Here is an 18,260-nt window from a genome sequence, read left to right as displayed (position 1 = left end):
TCCGGGCAAAACTGCCTTTCAGTTTGTAGCCTGCTACAGAACACCCTCCCTATTACAGGAACCCCACTTGGCATTCCTGAGAACACTGGAGAATATGAAGGTCTCTCCAAACACTATGTTATTGGGTGACTTTAACTACCCAAACATTGACTGGGAAAACTACTCAAGCCCAAACACTCTCGCCCAACGGTTCCTTGAATTTATAAACTCTAACGCAATGGAACAATTGGTCATCATTCCCACAAGAGGGAACAACATATTGGACCTGATCATCACCAACATGGGGACTCTATGTTCCACACCAGAGGTAAACCCCTCACTGGTAAGATCAGACCATAAACAAATTTCCCTAGACATCCATATCCCGTCCCCACCCCCAGCCAAGGAAATCACTGTAAAGAATTTCTCAAAAGCCAACTTTCCACTTCTCAAGAGTGAGGTGGGATCCTTCAAAGCCCCTGGGCCAGAGGATAATACAGCCCAATCTGCAGAATCCTTTACAAATGCATTCTATGAGCACCTGCAGGAATGCATGGATCGTGCTATCCCAAATAAAACCAAGACTCACTCCTCCAAAAACAGGAAACCGGTCTGGTGGACCCTAGCCATAAATAAGCTATACAACAAAAGGAGGAAGCTACTTCATGACAGAGCAAAATCCCAAAAAGGGAAGGCATCTCTGATCAGTATTAGCAAGAAACTTCGATCCCTCATAAAATCATCAAAGGCCAGTTTCAAAAGAAAAATTGCCCTAGACACTAAAGATAATCACAAGGCCTTCTTTAATTATGTCAGGAACATGGGCGGAAACTCCCAGATATGCTCTGAATTGTTGCATAATGGTACAAAATATACTGAACCTACAGACATAGCCAACATCCTGGCAGACAGATTCAGTGCAAACTTCTCCCCCCCTTCCCCCCAAAGGAGCAAATGCCTATCCCAACTGAATGTAACCTCCCTGACATCACAGATGCACAGGTGAAAGCTGCCCTCGCCAAAACAAAAAACACAGCATCTACGGGACCGAACGGTGTCCCAGGCTGTGTCTTACACGAGCTCCAAGAAGAACTGAACCCTCGCATTAAGTCACTGTTCAAACTTAGCCTTACTACAGGATATGTACCTAAAGAATGGCGTACAGCTACAGTGGTCCCACTCCACAAAAGTGGTGCCACAACGGACCCCGAAAACTATCGCCCCATAAGCCTGACTAGTCTGGTCTGTAAAGCTATGGAGCGTATTATCATGGAACTCGTTAACAAAGACATTGGGAGCCTCCAGACACTGGACCCTACCCAATTCAGCTTTGCTAAGGACAGATCTTGCCTCTTAAACCTAGTTGATTTCTTTGAAACAGTTACCAAAGCCACAGATGAGGGCAAGGTAGTCCACACAGCCTACCTGGACCTCGCAAAAGCCTTCGACACAATACCCCACTCGGGAATCATAAATAAGCTTACCAGCTTAAATATCAACCGCTATATCACAAGATGGGTTGCAAACTGGCTCAGAGATAAAACCCACATGGTCAGAATCGCAGGTGCCATGTCCGAATCCAAACCAGTTACAAGTGGCGTCCCACAGGGCTCAGTTCTGGGACCTCTCTTGTTAGGTATATACTTCTCTGAGGTTCAGGCTAACACGGGGGGATTATGGTTGACAAAGTTCGCAGATGACTGCAAACTGGGGTCCATAATTGAATCTCCAGCTGACACAAGCATCCTCCAAAAGGGTCTCACAGAGACGGATGCTTGGTGCCAGAGCTACGGCCTCAAGCTAAATGCTAAAAAGTGCATAGTCATCCCCTTTGGGAAAAACAAGGTGCCCACAAATTACCACTTAGGTGGTAATCCATTAAGTACGGAAGAAGTAATTAGAGATTTGGGGACCAACGTAGATAGTAATCTCTCCTTTGATAATCACGTTGCCAAAGTGGTTAGAAAGACCTTCTATATAGCCCACATTATCACAAAAGGGTTCGCATCTAGATCAAGAGAGGTCATTGTGCCCCTCTACTCGTCACTCATCAGGCCCCTAATTGAATACAATGCCCCCTTTGGGATGTACCTTACCCGACACCTGCAGCAACTGGAGAGACCCCAAAAGTACTTAACCAAGAGGATCATGGGCTACAAACAGATGTCCTATGCAGCTCGACTAAAGAAACTCCAGCTCTACTCAGTTGCTTACCGCCTACTCAGAGGCAATCTATGCCTGACGTACAAAGCCATGTCAAACCCAGAATTAATGGACATGCTCCACCTCAAAAAATCCAAGTCCCTTAGAGCTACATGCTCCAGGGACCTAAACCTCAGCACAAAAATAAATAGGACATGCTGGAGGGACAGATTCATTTCCCAGAGGCCCCCCTCACTCTGGAATAGAATCCCAATTTATGTTAGACATAGCCTCTCGCTGACCCTCTTCAAGCGAAATCTGGACGCGTGGATGGGAAATCGCAAATTCATCCCTGGGATCTCTTCTGTGTCCTTGCTAGACAGAGGCACAGTAAACTAATCTTAAAAGGGTACCTTCTGTGACCTACTTTACAGAGGCACAACAGGCTAATCTAATAGTGAGGCGGAAGCCAAATACACTCTGGCTAGGCTTATAAATGCCCTAGGACAGATAGCCTAGTATCTACCTATGAACCTATATATATATATATATATATATATATATATATATATACATATTACATACATACATATATATATATATATATATATATATATATATATACACACATATATATATATGTATATATATATATATATATATATATATATATGCACATGCACACGCGTGTGCACACACACACACATATATAGGCATAAAGCAAAAAACAATGAAAAAAGAGTAAAAATATAGGCATTTAACACAGCTGAAGAAATGGTTATAAAATAATACCTGACTGTGGAAGTGAAGCAGTTCTTAAATACAGAAATCAGGTTGTGTAACACCACCACCAGCTGCTCTACAGCTTTAATGACTCTTTTCTAGGCCAAGCATCTGGGCGCACTCTGGTTTTATAATACATGTCTCTGCCATTCTTCACCTGCATTGACTGAACAGTGAGGGCGCTTGTTACCAAGTAGTTTTTCTTCATGGTGAATTAGTCAAAATCATTTCCTTTGCATAATAATGTCATACATATAAATATGCGGCTTTACATTTGGTTGTGCAGTATATCTTTTGGAAAAGGACAGTAGCTCATTAATTGAATCATTTACCTATGTTTTTTCTGTTACTACTATCACAACATCTTTATTATAAAGCAACAAAGAAATATTTAAAAGCGCATACCCAGTTCCTTTCTGGGTCAACCTCCAGTTGGGTATGACTCCAAACAAGGATAAAATGTGCATGTGCACCTGTGATACTTGGCTTTATGAAACTCTCTGGTATAGAACACTTTAATGCCATTGTATAACAGTCTAAACTTTCATGAAATCTACATATACTGATGCTCTGCATTATGAAATACATGTTGTTATACAAAAAAAGCCTTTGTCATAGCACCTTGCCCCACCTATTAAAGCTGCAACTAGTCTCCATCATCTGTCTGACTTTCTGAACTACATTGTTCCATTGTAATACATATATGGGCTGTATCAGCCTGACCAATACTGTAAGAGAACGCAGCATCCTGGTCTGCAAAATCTATCACAACCACTCTATCCCTACCCTGATCTGTGAGACAAACCACTGAAAATAAGTGAAATGTTCATGTCATTCCTCTGTGTAGACATCTGCATTTAGTTCAGGAAGGATCCCTTAATGACAGAACTTTACTCACTCTTCACCCTGCCATCTGGTATAACCTTCATCCTTCTAAACTAGAATATGGTGCTTGTGTATTCCCGCGCTGTTGAAACCACTATAAGCAACTGGTGCATAAACAGAGTACCCCACATTTTTTTCAAATTCCCGTCTTTAACAAAACTAGGTTGCATTCTGCTCAGCCATTGGCCTACTACCTGGTAATTACATCAGTCTGTCTGCATTTCCTCACTCTTGTCTAGCAGCAGCTTCTCTTCTATACACATTTTTAAATGCTGACGACTTCCAATAATGAATGCTTTCTGCAAATGTTAAATGAATGAACAAGACAGGTTGTATTTACAAGGACAATTCAAAATGACCTACCTTATCCCCTTTTTTAATTGTTCTGACCTGAAGCTTGCCAATGGCTTTTTTAGCAGCATCTCCAAGACGGCGCTAGAATGCAAAAGATACACCATGTAAGTACATAGAAAGAATGACCCAAAGGCTACTATCTTTTACAAAAATTTACAACAACTGACTTAATGAACAAGAAAGTAGGAACTGTCAGCATCATGAAAAGTAACAGTAATTTTGGACTCTTGTCATCTGTAAACCAGTTACCAAGGAAAAGTAGTTGATTGCAAGCCTAACAAGGACTTCACACTAGCATTCTGACTGATTCTTTTACAGGTTCTTCCACAGTTTATCCTTTAGTCTAAGAAAAAGTATTATAGTTGGCACCTTATATAATTACTACTCTATAATATTATGTTAATTAACTGCACTTACATTAACGGCAATGCACTATGAAACTCTGTCACCTTCACTGCAGAATTCACTGTTGAATGCATGGCCCTGCACCAATAATTTAATGAACGTATTTGTTGATTCATTTTTTTGACTTTCATTGACTCACTGACTTTTCACAACTAAGAACTCTCTAAATGATTTGCAGATGATCTGTGTTAGAAACAAAAACTTACACTCAGGAACCTGTCTTGAAAGATGTGAGGTAACTCAGTACAGCACAGCAGGAATCTGGAGCAGAGCTGCTGCCATGTACTAGATGTGGACACTGTGTGCACACTTGCTGTGGTACATAATTTATATAAATTACACCCTTGTATAAGGCTACGTGGAGAGCAGCACCAGGGTTGGTTTTACGCACAGGCTAAGTGCTTGCTTAGTGTACAGTTCCTGGAAGGGTGCTCATTCGATTAATTAATTTATTTTTTAGAGCAATTAAATACATACTTTCTTTGCTCTAAAAAATAAAGTATGGCGCCCTACTACAACAAAACGCGCCAGCCCAGCAGCATGACAGGTGCGCCAGGAGGAAGGTGCTCCACTTGACCTGACCATTCAAGTCAAATAAGCAACAACACATTAGACTTATGTTGCCAAGATTTGTGGCTTCGTACAATGTTCAAATGGTAGGTATGAAGCAGTCATTCAACTGGAGAGGGTTAAAATATCATGATTTGTTTTTAAATTAAACTATATAACCTTCTAATTGTAATGTTTTAAAATGTGTCTTTATTGCTTGGCTGTTCAGGGAGTTCAGAGGAACATTTTGTGGGATGAATTCAGGACAGTTGAGAGGAACAGTTTGAGACAGAAGTAGAGAGTAAAAATTACTATAACTTTTTCATGATGCTGACAGTGATCAACCAGACATTTTAAGTGAATGTTAAACTCCTTTTTGTTTCTGTGTTGTAACTGTAATGTGTGGCAATTTGTCTGTGTGGACTGAGCTAGCAAAGGTGAAACTTTTTACATGGCCATCTACCTCATGGATATAACTGCTGAGTGGGGAGTTGGGCAGACCTCTTAACTGTTCCTGATTTTGTCTCAACATCCCCCCCCCCCTCTCTCTCCCTCCCTCTCTCTCTCTCTCTTAATCTCTAGTAAAACTGGCAATTTGGGGAGAAAAGGGAGTATATTACACTTGATAAATAAGGACAACAATTTGAGTTATAGACTTCTTTTGCTTCAGAAAAGATGTTATTTCATATTCTCTTAATTTTTCTACTTATGTTAATAGTACTAATATTTTAAGAGGTACCCCTAATAATTTTGGGATTTGTTCCTGATTTTGGAGAGAATGGGTTGCTCAGTTTTAAGCAGTCTGGCTTTGCAGGACTAGTGTGCATTTGCAAGAAGTAAGATGCTTAGCTGAACTCCTGACAAAACCTAAAATAATGGGGGGACAAAGGCCTAACAATAGAGATGGAGTTTAAATATTGCTCTTATAAACTTAGAAAGTTGTTAGAATAACAGGATTCATGTTAGTATGCATTTTCAGAAGGATATAAAGTCTAAAACTTAAGTGTGTCATTACTTAATAACTTTGATCCTCTGTGATTTCTCAGAAACCACAAATGTTAACAGGAACAGACCAAAACTATGAGGCAAAAACTGGACATTCTATGAAAATCTGGACAGCTGAGAGATATGCAGAGTAAGTATAATTGATGGGACATCTATGGAGGAAAATATTAGTTGCAGACAGTTTGCTTTTTACTCTGTCATTGCAAAACTACTTTGATTTATGTCAAGCAAACTGGAATATTTTAATGTGCAGCAACTTGCACATACACATGGCTATAACTGCTTGTTGGGGGTTGTCCGGATAAAAGTAATCAATCCTCTTGCCACCTGCTTAGTCTACAGTAATTTCTCAAACAGACAAATGCATCACAGAATACCCAGACCTTCAGAGCTTCAGGATGGGGGGGCTGGTGGCCCCCACGCACCAAGACTGCCTAATTGGATTCTAACATGGGATTAGCTGAGGCCTCTGCCCTGAATCTTACCTAGTCTAAAATTAGCCCTACTCAGAGGCTTACACAGAAGGCTGCTGTAGCTTATATAAGGGCTTGGGGATGATGTTATTATGTCTTTAACTTTCCTCCAAAACCTCAGAAGTTCCTATCTTGTGTTGGTCTGGGGACAGTGCGTTCATCATCATTTTTTTTTTTTAACTTTCCTCACAAACTTCAGAGGAATGAACAGAAGGTCACTATGCTTGTACAGGAGCAATATACTGTTTAAAAGTAAGTTGGAAAAATTACTTTATTTTTTCAACTTTTCATTTTCCTCACAATCAAACGGATACAAATACAGGTGGCTGTCTTTTGGAGGCTGGAAAAGAAGCATTTTATTTATATATGTCTGACAGCAAAAAAGTTCTGCTTTTTTTCACTTTCAGAGAGGTGCATATAAGGTGGCTGTCTTTTGCATGTAGGGATGAGGGGACATGATGTATGTACATATGACAGCAGTGACAAGAAGGTATGTGGGGGGTAGCATAGTGGAGCCCTTTCACCAAGGGTGCAAAATGTCCTAAGACCACCCCTGAGCAGCACACTGGTGGATGGTTTGATTTAAAGCTACACTGGAAACCACCTTAGGCATAAAGGAAGGATTAGTTCGTAGAGAAACTCTGTCTTGATGAAAAATGAGGAAAGGTTCCACTGCCATTAGTGCCTGTAGCTCTGAGACTCTCCTAGCTGAAGTTATTGCTAGGAGCAGGGCAGTCTTCCATGATATGAACTGAAGATCTGCAGAGAAAGCTGGTCCAAAGGGAGGTAGCATTAGTTTTTCCAGAACTAAGTTGAGGTCCCATGTTGGTGTAGGAGCTCTCCTAGGTGGTCTAATGTTTTTTGCCCCTCTGAGGAACTGCCTTAGAAGAGGATGTGAAAATAAAGGTGGATCCGTGTCGTAGTGAGCTGAAATAGCTGAAGCATGGATTTTAATTGAGGAAAAGGAAAGTCCTTTGTGCAACATCTCAGCTAAATAATGTAGAATGTGAGGCATGTGAGGCTGAATTGTGTCTTGGCCTTTAGCTTGGTTCCAGGCACAAAACCTTTTCCATTTGTCCGAATAAGCCTTCCTGGTGCTTGGCCTCCTGGCTTCCAGAATAACATCCAGAACTGCTTGTGAAAGAGGAGCTGGTTGGATGCTTAGTTGATTTGCCATGCAGCCAGATTTAAAGTTTTGAGCTGGCTGTGAAGAATCTGTTTGTTTTGTTGTGTGAGCAAATGGGGTATTTCAGGCAACATCCATGGTGGGCTGTGGGCCATATTTTTCAATAGCGGGTACCAGTGCTGGCGTGGCCAGTCTGGGGCTATGAGAATCAGTTGTGGTCTCTCCTTTTTGACCTTCAAAAGAACCTTTGTGAGGAGAGGTAATGGAGGGAAGGCATATGCTGTCAGGTTTTTCCAACTGAAAGAGAGAGCGTCCACTTTCCAAGCTTGATGGTGAAATGTCCTTGTACAAAATTTTGTCAGTTGGTAGTTTTGAGGACTGGCAAACAGGTCTATGTTTGGAAGGCCCCATTTTTGAGTTATCATTGCAAATATTTGTGGATCTAGTTTCCACTCTTGGAGATCTTTGATGTTTCTGCTGAGGTCGTCTGCCAATGTGTTCTTCTGTCCTGGCAGGAACTGAGCTTGTAACTGGACTTGGTAGGCCAGAGCTGTGTTCCATAAGATCATTGCTTGCCTGCATAGAGGGTAGGAATGTGTACCCCCTTGTTTGTTTATGTACATTACTGTGGTGTTGTCCGTCTTTATTGCAAGTTGTCCTGGATGTAATAGATCCTTGAAGGCTGTCAGAGCTTTCTGTACAGCTAGCATCTCTTTTTGATTTATGTGCAGATTTCTTTGATCTGCAGTCCATAGGCCTTGAATGCATTGTCCTGCCATGTGTGCCCCCCAGGCGTAGTCTGAAGCATCTGTTGTGATAGTTTGCCTGGCTGGGGGTAAGGTGAAAGGCTGACCCTTGTTGAGGTGACATGCCTGTGACCACCATAGAAATTCCTGTTGTAGGCAGGGAATGAGAGATATCATTGTATCCAAGCTGTGGCTGTGTTGAGACCATACGCTTTTTAGGTACCACTGTAATTTCCTCATATGCAGCTTTGCAAATGGTATTATTAGTATGCAAGATGACATGAAGCCCAAAGTCTGCAGAATTTTTCTTGCAGTTAATTGGGTCTTTGTTGCCATTGTCTTGAAATATTGAGTCAGTTGTAGTTGCTTGTCTGGCGTAAGATAAGCCTTCTGGGCCGTTGTATTCAAGCTGGTACCCAGGAATGTCATTTTTTGTGAGGGTACAAGTTTTGACTTCTTTTTGTTTACTGTGTACCCCAGACAGTTTAGTAAATGCTTTACAAAGGCCAGATGATGTAATAGAATGTCTTTGCTTTCTGCTTGGATGAGGCAGTCGTCCAGGTATGGATATATTTGAATTCCTCTTTGTCTGCAGTATGCAATTACTGGTGCCAGGCATTTTGTGAAAACTCTGGGAGCAGTAGATAAGCCAAAGGGCAGTGCAGAGAATTGGTAATGGGTTGAACGTGCAGTGAAACGGAGGTATCTTCTGCAACTTTGTCTGATAGGGACATGCAGGTATGCCTCCTTGAGGTCCAACGTTACTAGCCATGCTTCCTTGCCCAACATGGGAAGTAGCTGCTGTAGTGTTAGCATCTTGAATTTAAGTGTTTAGAATTGAAAGGTCCAGAACTGGTCTCCAGGCATTGTCCTTTCTGGGCACTAGAAAGAGTCTTGAGTAAAATCCTTGGCCTTGCTCTTGAGTAGGTACCACTTGAATGGTTCTCATCTCCATGAGAGCTGTAATTTGCTTTTGTGCCTCTGCCCATTGATTTTGTGGCAGGTTTGGCATTCCTCTTTTCATTGGCAAGGTGTGAAAGTGGAATCTGTATCCTCGTAAAATTATGTCTAGGACCCATTTGTCCTTTGTGACAATGTGCCAGTTGTCTGCAAAAAGTGCGGGTTTTCCCCCAAGGGGGCTGCCAAGAGAGTATTGCTTGGCCAGATGAGGTGCAAGTCATTGAGTTTGCCTTCTGGTGGACTGAGACCTGTCTTCTCCTCCCTTCTGTGTTGTAGTGCCCCATTGGCGAGGCTTATACTGGGCTTGTGGTTGTCCTCTGCCCCTTGGGCGTCTGTATTTACCCCTCTGCGGTCTGTCAGTGGCTGGAAAGGACCAATTTTTTGTTGGCCAGTTTCTGCTGAAGCGAGGGGGTTGTACTTGTAGGAAATCTTTGACTGTCTGCATAGATTTTGCCTTATCTTCCATTTTCTTTAAAACTTCTTCTGCTTTCACTCCAAAAAGAACATCCTGCTGTAAGGGAGCATCTAGTAATTTTGCTTTAACATTATCAGGCAGAGTTTGTTCCTTCAGCCAAGCATGCCTACGTATAACAGACCCAGTGACAGCTGCTCTGCAGGAGGCCTCCAAAGAATCAAACCCACATTGTAAGGTATGTTTACCCACCTGCTCAGTGGCGTGCAACAGATCCTGTACTTCTTTCAATTCAGATTGTTGAGGGAGAGTGGTTATTCTTTGCTTTAACTGACAGATAAGAAATTGCTGATACTTAAGCATATGAAATTGACAATTCAGTGCCCTCATAGCTAGTGTGGCTGAGGTGTAAACCTTTTTCCCCCACCTGTCTAGTGCTCTGAAATCCCTCTCAGAAGGTACTGGGTTTTTAGCCACAGAAGCCTTAACCCCCTTGGGACCCTGGGAGATAGTCTCAAGGTCAGCTACTGGGCTTTTGTAAAGAAATTTGTGGGAATCAGGCACTCTGTAGTATCTGTCAGGTTTAGCCGGAGCAGGAGGTAGAGAGTCTGGGTTGAAACTGGATTCTAAATAGACGTCATCCACAATGTCCAAAACTGGTGGGATGGCAAGTGGTCTGTGTTGGGGGAGTAAAAGAAACTCTCTGAGCCTTTTCTTTGAATCAGAGTAGTCTTGACCTTCCCAGTGAAAATGTTCCCTCATAGTGTGTAAAGTTTCCCCAAAGGAGTAGATTTCAGGAGGAGAAGCTGAGGGAATAGAGTCCTCAGCATCAGAATCTTCATAAGGAGAGAAGGAATAGTCTTGGTCCTCAGAGGAGTCTGAAGAAATGGGCATTTGCTCAGAGGAAGCATAATCTTCCTCTTGTCTAGGCCTTTGGTCAGGAGGGGGCTGTAAACCCCTGATTAAAGAAATCAAATCTTCAGCCATTTTGAGCATCTGTTTCTTAGGCATAGGGCCTTGAACAGGAGACTGAAATGCAGTCCTTTTCAATTTAGAAGGTGTCATCGACTTAGAAAACGTTTTAATGGTGAGAGTCGGTCTGAAAACGCCTTCAGAAACCGATGGCGTTTCTGTAGCACCGACATCTTTTGAAGCAAAGTCGTCGGAAGGGCCTTAAGTAATAGGCTGCGTCGGCCTGGTACATTCCGTCAAAATTTCCATAGCGGTCTCGGGTTCCAGATCTGCGGTAGTCAGGGGCTGCGTCGGAGCCTCACTGAGGACCGGAGGACCGGAGACTGGATCAGCCGAGGCCCTGGAATCTGGCATAGGCCTGGGCTGTCTGTCCTTATCCCTGCGTTTTTTGTGCACGCCGGTAGTCTGTTGCTCCGACGGCATGGTGTAGTTAAATTTCCTACCGTAGTGTCGTGCGAAATCAAAGTGTCTTTTAATAGTACGCTTATTAAACCTAGCACAAAACCGACAAGAAGTGACGTCGTGGTCTGGGCCTAGGTAAGGTATGCAATAAGAATGAAAATCCTTATGAGGTATTTGCTTCCCACAAGAAATAAAATTATTAACTTTTTTTCTACCGAAGTAGTGTCGTGCGAAATCAAAGCGTCTTTTTATAGTACGCTTATTAAACCTAGCACAAAAACGACAACTAGTGACATCGTGGTCTGGGCCTAGGCAAGGTATGCCGTAAGAATGAAAATCCTTATGAGGTATTTGCTTCCCACAAGAAATACAATTGTTAACTTTTTCTGACATCGGTCTGAGGCAAGAAAAGTTTCCCCAATGGGGTACTTAGCTTTACTGAAGACTTTGGTTCGGAAACTCAATTTCGAAAATATCAGGAGTGGGCCGACCGGCACTTGCAAACTGCTTTTGCTTCGGGCACCACACGGCAAGAAAGATTGAAGAAAATGGCGTTGGTTGCATCTTTTATAACCCTGGCGCACTTAAGTCAGGGAAGAGGCGACAGCAACCGACGCCATACCAAGACTTTGGAACTCGGGCCGACTGCGGGTAGCCTGTCGGCAGATAACCCAAGTGTAATGACTGCAACAGTGAAACACGATGAACATCATATGTTCCCAGAGACCTCTTTTCTTGACCATTACAGCTCTACCATTTGCCATCTACCTAAGGAAAAATTATTTGGTGTCTGCTTGGAGTATGAAAACATCTATCTAAACACATTAGACAAAAAACCTAAATCTTCTTCACTTAGGTGAATATTTGGGAGCCAAACATATGACCTCCCATTGTTTCATTGTGAATTGCTTATCAAAATCTTTCTTACCAATCTTTTCTAACCTTCTCTGACTGATTCTTATAGTTATCATGCAATATTTTATATACCCTACTAATTATCCCTTTTTAACAGCAGCTTCTACTCAATATTCCACTAAAAACTCTACCAGAGCAGATACTTCATTTAGGATTCCCGTATCCCTTTCTCTTTGCCTACACTCTGATCTCAATCCCTGATAGGGAAGGCAGTCTGCAGTCCAAATGTCTTTCTTCTTGGTGTCTTCCCATTCTATTACCCTTCCCCTCTCTAGTTATTTACTCCCAATAACTTGGTTACTTTGCTTTAATTTCTACAGTAAATTCGAGCCTCCTCTTGCCTATTCTCTATACCCACAACTGCAATCATTCCTATCAGCAGAATCTCCTTTTTCCATTCTCATGTTGGCTTGGTTCTTAGAATACTTTCTGCTACCTTCAACCATCCATTCACAACTCCTTTTTCCTTTTTTTGCACATGGGGTTGGGGTATCACTTCAACACTGACAATCATCTAGAGTCAATGTTTACATCATGAATATAATACTCAGTATGGCATCCAATCTCCTTATTTAATGAATTTTCCCCTGCGTCATTATCATCCCTTTCCACTTTAAATTACAGATTCTGCTTGTATTATGTATATGAGAGAAAACCAACAAAAAAACAAAACCAGTCTTGAAAAAGACTGAACGATGAAAAACAACAATGATTCCAGGTGGAAAATTTATTATTGAAACAAGTCTTAGCGCCTCGGCCACCACAGCCTTCAATGAGCACACAATACATGGTAAAGATACATTCCCTTATATACAGAGTGTAAATGACTTAATTAATTATAAATCAATTAAATAATTAAGTATTAAAGAAACTGCAATCCCTGTTAAATAAAAACCTATACCAAAGATACAAAAATATATAATATAAATATAACACACAATATCTAACCTATTATATCAAATATTTCCAATTAATCTCCATATTTAAACCAAAAGGTGATAATGTATTATATTTCAATATAAAAATAGATTCTTTATATAATAACATATTTTTTAACAATCTAGGATTTCTTTTTTTGATAAAAATGTGTTCCAAAACAGTAGCTTGTAACAAGTCAGCATTCTGGTTATGGGTTTGTAAAAAATGTGAAGCCACAGAATGATCTGTGGCACCCCTTTTAATATTACAAATATGTTCCTGTAGTCTAAGTTTAAATTTCCTCTTAGTCTCTCCAATATAAAATAGATTACAAGGACATTTAAGGCAATAAATAACTCCCTCTGAGTGACAAGAAAATTGTTTATTAGGTATAAAAACCTTTTGTTATTTATTCTGTCGAAGGATATTCTAATAAATTGGCATATATTACAAGACTGACAAGCAAAAGTACCAAAATTACTTATTGGAAAATTTAACTGTTCACCAGGATGCCTAAAATATGCTCTAATCAACATATCCCACAAATTTTGTCCCCTTTTATATGCCACCAAAGGACTAGAGGGAAGCAAATTGCCCAATGTTCTATCCTTCAGCAAAAACTTCCAATAATATTTAACTGCATCCCAAATTTCTTGGCTTAACAAATTATATGTAGTGACAAAATAAACATCATCCACTAAGGTATTTTTATTTTGTTTAAATGTATTCCTTGGCAAAAGATGGTTTTCCCCAGAGGTCAAGAATTTATCAACGGATTCCAGAATGGAATCCATAGAATAACCTCTGCATAAAAAAACATAAATAAGTTGATTTATTTGTTTCTCCAAATCTACGGAATCATTGCATAGTCTAGATATTCTGATCATTTCACTATAAGGTAAAGATTTCATGGTATGCGGAGGGTGACAGCTGCTACCAAATAAATATTGGTTACCATCAGCAAATTTCTGATGAATTGTAGTACCAATATATTCATTTTCTTTAACTGTGCAGCTCAAAAATATCCCTTCAAATCAGGTAATCTTGTTCTGTCAAAAGGATCAGCTTATCCCACTTGACCCCTGCCCTCTTTCTCTCCCAGATAAAATCCTTCAACTCTTTATTAACTACTGTCCACAACTGCTCCTCTGCTTGATAAAAATATGCCTGATCTGAACATAAAACTAAAGGGACTAAAACATTTTCACTACTTGTATTTTGCTTTTCATACCCACAAACAATGGCTTCTAGTTTCTCAGCTATGTATTATCTTTTGCTTAGTCTCTTCTCACATATCCTTAACTGTCACAACAGAATCCCGTTTAACCCATATTTTATCATGTCCCATAAATATGGGTATTGCTGAACCAATTCATCTGTGGGTACAGAGTTTATAGCCTTTGTTATGTCTTCATTAATTTTATATCCTGAAAAGACTTGAAATGGTCCAAAACACTGGGATGTCCTCTTCTGCTTTTATCAAGTACACAATAATACAAATGCAAATAAAGCCAACTTTTCTTAATTACTGTACCAATTACATCTTGAATTTTTGAATCCCTTACTTCCTTTACCAATGTCTCTAACTAAAACACAAATAACAAAGGGGAGAGAGGATACCCCTGCTTGGCTCCTCCGTTCAGATACAAGTTATCAGAGAGGAACCCTCCCACTTTAATTTTTGCCTGTAATCTCTCACATATTCTCCTAATTAGCCTTATTATTTTATCAGGGAATGCAAATGCCCTGATCATACAGTCTCAGCCAAGTCTCAAATGATTCATATTCTGTATCAAGACCAACATCAACAGTATTTTCTTACATTTTGCTTCCCTCTGGATCATGATTGTGTTAATGTTGTCAGATATTTGCCTCCCCTCCACAAAACCACACTGATCCATATCTATCAATTTTGACAACACCTTTGCCATTCTTTTAGCTGTTACAGACATAAACACTTTATAATTTTAGTTTAAGATTGAAATGGGCCTACACAAAGCTGGGTTTGATGGATATTTACAGTCTTTAGGTATTGCAGACACCAGAGCTTTCTTCTAGAATGTTAGTGCCTCCCCTCCTTTTAAAATATTGTCAGACAAAACCTTCCAGATCCTTATCACTTTCTCCCTTCTATTTTATAAACTTCCACAGGAATATCATCTATTCCTAAAGACTTTCCTGCAGATTAATTACACATCACCATGTTATCTCATCTCCTCCTATCTTAACCATTAAATGTTGAGCCTCATACACCTCTAATCTTGGCATACTTAAGCCCTCCACAAATATTTCCATTTGTGCTTTTTCTTGATTTCCACATTCCTCTGCTTTATACAAATTTTCATAAAAATTCTGAAATATCTCTAATACCTCTACATAATCTCTGGTTATTTTTCTTATTACAGTCTCCCTAAGTTTGGCAACAACCTTTTTGTCTTTCTTTTGCACAAGTTGTTGTGCTCTTTATTATCAAAAAACAGTTGCTTAACAACCATCTTCTAAACTCATACACATTATCCACATACTCCCTTTTTTTCTCATTAACACTCTTAATTTGCGCCTCTCCTTGTTCTGTGAGACTCCCCTTATTCTGCAATACTTTAATCTTTGTCAGCACCTCTAAATAATTATGGTTACTTCTTAATCACATCTCTTTTTTCTTTTACTTCTACTCTGTTTTTAAAGTCCACTTTCATTTTATCATACTTATTAGCTATAACTTATGAAGAAATTTCTAGTTTCCCCTAATAACTCTCAAATAATTTCCATTACCCATTCCTTAACATTTCCCTCTTTTTAAAAGGTAGGTGGGGAAGCGTCTGTCTCTCATTCTTGCTTCATTAATCTGCATTATTATCTTATTTATTACTGTTATCTGCGGTGGTGGTGCTGCGGTAGCGTTGTCGCCTCACAGTAAGACGCTGTCCGGTTCGATTCTCAGCTAGAGCGTCTTCTGCGTGGAGACATGCGTGAATGGGCGTACCTTCATTGAAGGTTGTGCATCAGGCATGGCAAGCCGGTATGTAAAAATCAACTGCCAATCATTAGCGGACCGGAGTTCCGCTGTGGCGACCCCTAACCGGGAAAAGCCGAAAGACACAACAACAACAACATGATCTGAAATTGTTAATGATGTGCACTGAAGCTTTCAATTAAATGCACATATTCTTGTTAAATATACCTTCTGTCTAGTCTAGCCCAGTCTAACCCAGTTAATGTACTTTGGGTAATAATATATAAGTTCTCTCCAAGTTCCTACAACTGAATTTGCATCTTCCATACCAAATATTTTTAAGAATGTCTTCCGTTATCTTCCCTCTTTTGCTACATTTTCCCTTCTAGGTTCCCTAGACACATCTTTGCTTATTGCAAATGAAGTTCCAGTCCCCACCTATACGTAATACTTCCTGCTAAAAGCTGATTATTTCTCCAAATTTTCTTAAGCTCCATGATAGCAGTTTTAGGTGGAATAAAAATACATGCCTGCTAAATCCACCTCCCTTGCAAGTAGCCCCTCACTGCCTTTGCCCCCCTCTTCTATCACTAGTGAAACTTCTCTAACAATCAGTACAAGTAGTCTCTTTTCCTCTATCCCAGATATTCTGTAGAACATCATCCTGAAATCTTTCTTTACACATTTGCATGCTTACTTCTTTCCAAATGTGTTGCCTGTAACATTATTTGCACTCTACTTTTCTTAATATAATTCAATACTCAAGTTTTTGTCTGTTCTTGTGAGGCCATTCATGTTCCAAAATAACATGTTTAGTGTAGCCATTATTATAAGAAGTTATTTTCCCACCTATTATATAGGACAGCTTTTTTTAAATGTCTGTTTTCAGCTTGTCTGTTACAGGCACCCACTAATGTTTGGCAGCTTGATCCTTTATACAGCTGTTTTTTTGCCATCTCCATTTGAAACTCACATTTTGCAAGAATTTTTGCTTTAACGAAAAGCCTCACACAAAAACAAACACCCCCCTGGAACACACCCATAACCTATTAAGTTAAAACTCATAAAACTATGTACATCTTCAAATAATCAAGTTTAACGCTCCTGACAGAAACACTTGCTACAAACAGATAGCTGCACCCACTGGCAATAACTAAATTAAAATTAAGGTTACCCAAGCTAAAGCACATGTTACAGCCTGTGCTCCTACTTGCACTAATTGCAGCCTGTTCTTAATTCACCTTTATTGTTTCTGAAAACATCAACCTTTAGCCTTAAGAAAACGTGCACTGACTATCTTAAATAAAACGAAATTTGCCAATGTTCTAGTACATGCATTATTTAGTTATCATAAAATATGCTCTTATTCACTTTCAATAATTTCAAACTATTTTGTACAGAGCTGCTTACACTTGTACCTTTTAATTTTATGTTTCTGTGAGTAACTAATATTCACATCTCTCGCTTTAATGCCTTCCCCTTTACTCAACTTGGTTCCACAGAAACATAACAACAGAATGTACTTCTCAACTCATGGCCAACATTTATTTGCTATAGGAAATTATGCAGTACATTGTTGGCAGTCCTTACACAGAAAACTTGTCATTAGATTAAGCCAAGGGCATTAATCCAGACAGTAACCTATCTAAAAGTAAAAGAAAACATTTCAACTATATATATATATATATATATATATATATATATATACATATATATATATATATATATATTATAATCAGTGCACTTTTATACTCCATCCCCACCCCAACAACCCAATATTACCTATTAGCTTAAACATGCTTTTGTCCAGTCTTTCTTCTTCTTTTTTTTTTTTTTTTTACACAGTAATGCCAACATTTCTTAAAAATAAGAAAAAAAAGTGCTTATTTACTTTACTATCTTTACCATATACAACGATCACTGAAAATGCTTTACTATATATCGTGGAATTTATATAATATGTTTTATACAAATATTGTTAAAAATGTTTGTACTTACAGTTACTTTTTTCAAACATTAATGACATGAAGTGGGGTGTATGCCAGTCAGTCTCCCCAATAGTTTAACAAAGTCAACAAAAATCCAGTCTTTCTCAGCAACTATTTCTTGTAAATCCATTTTCACAAATGTGGCTGATGCTTTATAGTCTCACATTTATTTGCTAATTTCAGTGTTGCTGCTCTTTTTTTCTATTCATCATCATCTCCCAACACCAGACTCCAGTTCAAGTCCAACATACTACAGATTCTTCTAGTCAACTCCTGTGCTTTTTTCCATCTCA

At 39.6% G+C, this 18,260-nt stretch overlaps 1 protein-coding gene across 1 annotated transcript in view; it reads right to left on the bottom strand.

Annotated features, from left to right (window-relative positions):
* RNF150 (ring finger protein 150) overlaps nucleotides 1-18,260 on the bottom strand; it is a 1,529,405-nt gene that overhangs the window by 808,995 nt on the left and 702,150 nt on the right. Inside the window, exon 3 of the mRNA XM_044062282.1 lies at nucleotides 4,153-4,224. Coding sequence (XP_043918217.1) covers nucleotides 4,153-4,224 — 72 coding nt within the window. The remainder of the gene's footprint in view (nucleotides 1-4,152; nucleotides 4,225-18,260) is intronic.

Source organism: Protopterus annectens, chromosome 2.part1, assembly GCF_019279795.1.
Source record: "Protopterus annectens isolate FY-2018-M chromosome 2.part1, PAN1.0, whole genome shotgun sequence".
NCBI classification, from domain to species: domain Eukaryota; kingdom Metazoa; phylum Chordata; order Ceratodontiformes; family Protopteridae; genus Protopterus; species Protopterus annectens.
The sequence above is the reverse complement of the archived record's forward strand: the minus strand, read 5'-3'. Positions and strand labels throughout refer to the sequence as shown.